The sequence below is a fragment of the Musa acuminata genome, chromosome BXJ2-2, assembly GCF_036884655.1.
Source record: "Musa acuminata AAA Group cultivar baxijiao chromosome BXJ2-2, Cavendish_Baxijiao_AAA, whole genome shotgun sequence".
Lineage (NCBI taxonomy): Eukaryota > Viridiplantae > Streptophyta > Magnoliopsida > Zingiberales > Musaceae > Musa > Musa acuminata.
In genome coordinates, this window is record NC_088339.1 from 34198533 (window position 1) to 34205023 (window position 6491).

General features: G+C 41.1%; 2 protein-coding genes across 5 annotated transcripts; one reads left to right on the top strand and one right to left on the bottom strand.

Moving 5' to 3' along the window:
• Positions 1-154: 154 nt before the first annotated feature.
• Positions 155-4722, top strand: LOC103976731 (vacuolar protein sorting-associated protein 27). 4 transcript variants are annotated; one of them, XM_009392040.3, is made up of 10 exons: positions 184-393; positions 1627-1683; positions 1776-1843; positions 2416-2617; positions 2689-2804; positions 2891-2966; positions 3057-3116; positions 3187-3237; positions 3792-3870; positions 4287-4722. In XM_009392040.3, exons 1-10 carry the CDS (start codon positions 313-315, stop codon positions 4376-4378), a joined length of 882 nt encoding a protein of 293 aa, XP_009390315.1. In that variant the 5' UTR covers positions 184-312; the 3' UTR covers positions 4379-4722. The 4 variants fall into 4 exon arrangements, with proteins under 4 accessions (XP_064953298.1, XP_064953299.1, XP_009390315.1 ...); XM_009392039.3 differs by having other exon boundaries at positions 185-393; positions 2683-2804; XM_065097226.1 differs by lacking the exons at positions 1627-1683; positions 1776-1843 and having other exon boundaries at positions 155-393; positions 2683-2804.
• Positions 4723-4800: 78 nt separating this feature from the next.
• LOC135606256 (late embryogenesis abundant protein D-29-like) lies at positions 4801-5757 on the bottom strand. The gene is made up of 3 exons (XM_065097229.1): positions 5416-5757; positions 5280-5345; positions 4801-5192 (listed from the first exon to the last, which is right to left on the bottom strand). The coding sequence occupies exons 1-3, from the start codon at positions 5699-5701 to the stop codon at positions 4873-4875; spliced, it is 672 nt and encodes a 223-aa protein (XP_064953301.1). The 5' UTR covers positions 5702-5757; the 3' UTR covers positions 4801-4872.
• Positions 5758-6491: the final 734 nt, after the last annotated feature.

A 6491-nucleotide genomic window follows, 5' to 3' on the forward strand; every position in this document is an offset into this window, starting at 1 on the left:
CCATCGCTTCTCTCTCCTCCGTGTCACCCTTTTTTTTTATTTTGCTTGTTTGGATCTTGTTTGTGTGCGCCACATAACTTGCTACGGGCCCCACAAATTTTGTCCAATAATGGGAGTGGTAGCCGAGCGGGTATCATTAGCCCTTTCTCAGATGAGGCTTGCTCAATAAATGCATCTTATATGCGTCGACCGTCGCATACTGCATCGTTCTGCCTCTCTTGTCTCTCCCTCTCTCTCGATTGCGGATTTCACCTTTTGCCCTTGGAACTTCTCCGCGTTTAGGATCCGAGGAGCAGATCGGAGATCGGATCCATGGCGGAAACGCCGCCGCCCTTCCAGGAATCCTCCCGCTGCGACGTCTGCAACTGTAGCTTCACCACCTTCCGCCGCCGGGTACCTTGTTCCCTATCGAGAGAGATATTACGCTTTTTCTCGCGTGTCTATTTCTATGATGCCAAAAGCAATTGTCGATGCGGGTGGATCGAATTTAGCTAGTATCAGGCAATACGACACCGGAGATTGCTGCTAGCCCTCTCCTAGTCCAAACTTTTCCAGTTTCTAGGTGTTTGTGATATTGACAGGATTGATTTTTAACTGGGGTGCATAGTTGCACTATTTTCATTACAGAATTCTTATGATGCTACGGATCGTTCAATAAATACTGAATATTTTTTTTCAATTGCATTACTGTTATTCATTTTTATTTCTTCCCTGGATCATCGTCTCGTGTTAATTGATGGTGTTGACTGACTATGTGGTGTTCGTGAGTCAGCCCCTTTGTTCTATTATGTGTTCTTTTTTTTTTCGCTTTTTGTACATTAATGGACTAAATCCGTCGACATTTGGCTATTCGTTATAAACGGAGTTAAGTTCTTTATGTGCTTCAAGCAGATTAGTTGCTAAGAGTTAATATAAAAAGGAGAAATGCCACATATTGCCATAAGTTAGATGCATGCTAAATTTCTTTTACCTTATAATATTTGATGAATGATGTTGTTAAGTCCAAAATTTCTCATTAGTTTCTTGATGTAACTAATTGATGTGGAAGCAGAAATCATTCCGTGAAATTTCTGACATAGATATGTAGTTTGACTTTTTTACTTATACCAGCTTGTATCTTGTTTTTCGCTGGATGTGAGTCGATCATTGTGACTTAATCATAGGGTTGGTAGAAACTCGTTGCCTTCTAAGATATGGTCCATACTTACCCTCCTACAAGAATCAGGCATTTACTGAGCCTCGTATTAATGGGTCCTAATAAGTTCTAGTCTGTGGCTGAGGATACTTCTGCTGCCTTGATTACACCAAAATATGCATCACTTTTGATGCATGAAGTGACAAATTACAAATAACGTGAATTCTCAGGGAGACATGGGAGGTTCTTGCAAATGCACGATTTTTGTCATCTAGTAGTGTTTTTACAAGTATTCTGAAAATATGATTACATTACCTTTCACATGAGCACTTGGACATAGGATAAATGTGCAGCATATGATTTGTAGGTATGTTTGATATGTTAATTGATAATATTTGGTTTAAGTTCTGCAAGTTCCTATACATAATTTGATTATTTTTTCTATGTTTTAAAGATAAATGTGTCGCTCATTTGGTAATATTTATGTACAGCATCATTGTCGATGTTGTGGCAGGACACTCTGTCATGAACATTCATCAAACTACATGGTACTTGCCTCTAGTACCTATCTTGGTTTTAATGTAAATACACATAAGCCTGAGACCAATATGTGTTGCTAAGATACTACTTATCTTTTTAGGCTTTACCGCAATTTGGCATATACTCTGACGTCAGAGTCTGCTCCGACTGTTTAAACAATTCCCCTCGGTAAATTTTTTGCCCCTTTTTTTTCCTGTATCATTCTTAGTTTAACGAGGTATGCCCCTATTATCTTTTTTCCCTTATAAATCCTATTAAATGCTTGCTTGTAATTTGCTGTGCATTACAAATGGTCTTTTTTAGACGAGCTGAAAATCTGTCATTTACTGAAGGTAGTTTAATGTTACGTGTTAAACATAGAACTTTGACAGCTTTCTTTTATCAGCTCACACAAAATTGATGAATGTTTACTAGCTTTTCATTTGTTTTGCGCCTAGGCTTCTATTTGGTCATCGCGATGGCAATGGTTGCTATTCTTGGTTTTCACATTGAATTGATGAATCCTTATAACTTTTCCTTTATCCTTGCTCTTGGCTTAGAGTTTGGTATAGGACTATTGTTGGTCGACTCAAACTCACAAACAAGATGCCTCAATTTCAGAGAGATGACATTGACCTGATATTCCGCTTTAGGAGATATCAAATGACTTTTATTTATAAACTAGATTTTCTTTTTATTTGTTATTCATACCAATCATGTGGATTTTATACAAAATGATGCTTCCTAAATTCGTTCTTTAGGTCTCAAAAAGATGATACACAGGCTTTGGCAAATTCCTCTGATGTTGGAGCAGACTCAATTTCAAGATTGACACTGCATGAAAACACTGATTTAGTGGCTAAAGCAACTTCAGGTGAATCCATAGTAGGTGTTCCTGAGTGCAAGTGTGGGATGCCTTTGTGCATATGTGTAACTCCAACACCAGAACCAGCTCCCATGCAGGTAGATTCTTATTACACTTCGCTTGAGCCACTGCTATTTGCATCAACTTAGCTGCTTAATTGTAGATGCAGGGCACTACCATGTTAAACATACAGTCCAACCCAAAACCAAGGAAGACTAGTAGCAGCCAGCAACCGGCAGAATCCATTTCAAGGAAGCATGCTGCTACTTCATCCAGCAAGCCAAGGTCACCCATCATCTGTTTGTCCCAAGTTTTCCAGCATAAGCACTTAAAATTGAGTTCTGTAACATTTTTGTTAAAAACATTTACAGCTCATTTTTCAACCTTGGTCAAGCGAGCAACAATGCCGTAGATGAGGCTTGTGCAAATTATGATGTCAGCGGAGAGGTAAAGTGTAATAGGTTGTGTTTCTGTCTCATGGTTACATATCATTCAATTCTAGAAAATATAACTAAGGTGATACTTGTTTTTCTTCAGGGCTTAAGAGAAGCAATTAAGAACAGTGATTCTACAGCCGTCAGAGAACTTCTTAGTAAGGTATATATGTTCTTGATTTTCTTGCTCTGCACATTTTTGATACAAAGCTGATGTTTTGTTTCTGGGACAGGGGGTGGATCCAAACTACTGTGACAAGCAAGGCTTGACATTGCTACATCTTGTATGTATTCCCTCTAATAAGATGAAAATGGTTCTTGCAGGTGTTTTCCTATATATTTGGCATGCGTAAATTGGTTGAAGCATCTTTTTTTGAGAGAATAAAAAGCATCTACGAAAATCTTTTAAGTTAGCCAGTTCATTTATTAGATATTCTCCTGGTCGCTGTTTCTTCAGCAATCTCAGTTGTTTGGTTAGTGATTATTTAGAGTTTTCAAAATTCATCACACCTTGCAAAATTCAAGCTTTATGATCTTCTTAGGGATCATGGTTCGCAAGCCTTGGATTTCAAATATTGCCATCATTAAATAAAAGCACCATTTACTTGGAAGTTTTGTGCATCGGAGTCATCTATATGGTTCCTCACATCAAATACATTTTCCTGATGTCTTGGCATGCTTTTCGGTTGCTTGTTATGATGTTTTGGGTTTGCCATCGTTTGTTTTCTCTGTTGATGTAATATCCGATAGTTTAATTGGTTGATCAATTGCAAGAGCAAAGTTATATATGCAGAATCTCTCTCTCTCTCTCTGATAAAAAACTTTCTTCCAACTGCAGGCTGCAGTTTTTAATCAGACTGAAATAGCTTTCATTCTCATGGATCATGGAGCAAGTACAGAATCTAAAAATGCTCAAGGTGATTGTTATTTCGTCTACCGGTCATTTAGTAGGACAGTTCAGTTCCTTGGTAGTCTAATTTACAAATGCTTATCCTATGCTACGGTTCAAAGTTCATCCTGCAAAATGTCGAATTATCCTCTTTAAAATTCTTTTACATCGAACACCAATCATGTTAACGAACTATTTTTTTGATTCCATATAAAAGAAAAATAACAGAGAATCTCCCACATCCCTGTGCACATCTTGTTCAGATTGGAAAATATGATTAAATGTGTATCAGTTCAGCAGGAACCAACAGAAAATCCATGATTCAGATTGGAAAGCACAGCTTGTTCTAACTACCATTGACAACAATTTTCGGAGTCCATGCAACAATGAGTGCATCCATGATTCATACCTTGATGCTACTAATAAGTAGTATTCTTTTGTCAGGTGAAACACCTTTGGATTGTGCGCCCACCATGTTGCAGTACAAGATGCGCAAGAAGGCAGAAGAACTCGCAGGCACTGCACAAGCAATTTAACTGTCTCAGTCTCCCCCAAGTCGAGAGGCGTCAAACACTCCCAGTTGTGGTGGTAGAAGACTCTGGTTGCCTGAAGAAGAAGATGAGCTCTTTCTTATCGGGCTTAACCCAGCAATAACTCAACTATTTCGTTCTTCGTAGAGCCATTAAAATCTCCTGTCATTTTTCATGTCGCGTGCTATGCTATCTTCCATCTTCGATGCGATACTTAATACTCGAATGTTAGTGTTTCCTCCTCCGCGGTGATCCAAACAATGGCGCGTTGTGCACTGTGGAAGCTACGACTCGGCTGTGCTCAGGTTTGATTTGCTCTATCTATCAAATAATTAATTCATATTTGGATATTTTCTTTCGATATACATATATGGATTTTTTGTGCGTATTATCAGCATTTTTGGGGGCATATTACACGTTGTTCGAAGTAAACACGAAATTAGTATTTTATTGCAGAGATCACAAAGTGGGCGAGCAGGATGGATTGTGACTCGAAGCTCTTACAGCTCTTCTTCGTGTCTCTCAGCCCCGCCGCCCATGACGTACTCCTTGGCCGCCTCGACCTTCTCCTTTGCCGCGTCCACCGTTTCCTTCGCCTTCTCTTTTGCCTTCTCCGTCGCGCCCGTGGCAGACTCCCTCGCCTTGGCCGCCGCCTCTTCCGCTGTCTTCACCGCCTCCTCTTTCGCCTTGGCCCCCTTCTCTTTGGCCTCGGCCGCTGCCTCTTTTGCTGTCTTCCCCGCCGCTTCCTTTGCCTTCGCTGCCTTCTCCGCGGCAGCCTCTTTTGCTTTGCCCATCTTCTCCGGCGCCTCGCTTCCGATCTCTGTACAACCCCATGTCCACACCTCGAGCACAAGACGACCAAAGCCAACAAAACGTTAAGCGGGTTATGGAGACAGATCAAGCCAACCTGAGGCGATCTCCTGCAGCTTTTCTGTGCTCGTCTCAGCTGCTTCCTTGGCCTTCCCTGCCTTGTCTGCAACGAAGATCAAGGCATTAAATCCAGAACATCTTCTCAACGGCGTCCAAAGCCTACTCGGACTTACCATGAATCATCTCTTGGCCTCGTTCCCGACCTGTCGTCGCAGCCTCTTCGACCTTCCTCGTTGCGTCCTCCTCCTCCTCGTCTTCCTGGTTCTTCTTGAGACCAAAACCACCGGATATCTTATCCTTAGCCCAGGCAGTCCACGACTCCGACGGCTCCCCCCCTTCCCTTCCCTTCTCCTCTGCTTCATGTTCCGTTGTTGCTGATGCTGCTACAAGAAGCACAGAGAGCAGCAGAAGAAGCATCAGGACGCTGCGAGAAAGCTTACTGCTCGTGTCCACGGCCATGGCTGCGGTTTTGGTATGTCTCGGCGCTTCGATTCTGGAAGCTCGGCATTGGTGACGAGTTCGCCAGGGGAATTTAAGCGAATGGAGTGCATGGTATGGAGAGGTCTTCTCCGCGCCGCGTGTCGCCCGTGTCCGAACTCGGTGCCACGTGCATTTGGTCGAACACGTTCACCGTTCGAGACGTCCCTGCTCGGCCTTTTGTCGAGGAGGAAGATGGGAAGGAATAAAAAGGTAAATAATAATAATAATAATAATAATAATAATAATAATAAGAGATCTAATTATATATTATTTTAGATTTTCTTAACATCTCAATTGTTAAAATCAAAAAATTTATATTAGAATCTGAAACATCTAACTCGATTTTATCGACGGAGTATATTTTATGTACATAAATAATACGAAAATGATAGATAAAAGAATAATCTAAATATTCGAATTATGTTTTCGATGTTGGTGGATGATGTCGCTATCGAGAGCGTGATTATTATGAGTGAGGAGAGAGAGCGATAACGAGAGATGAGACAAAAATAGAGGAGAAAGTCGACGACGCAAATGTCGACATTATGCATTTGCATTGACTGTCGCTCAATAATTCTATTGATGTCGACACAGATGTAGAGCAGCAAATGGGCTGCTCGATATCTACATTGATGTCGATGCAGATACAGATGCAGAGCAGCATCACTTTGCATTTGCGTCGATGCTAATAATGATGCGGGGAAGGGTAACGTTGCGCTGCATTAACAGTGAAAGGACTGCTCGACATTTACATCGACATTGATAGATG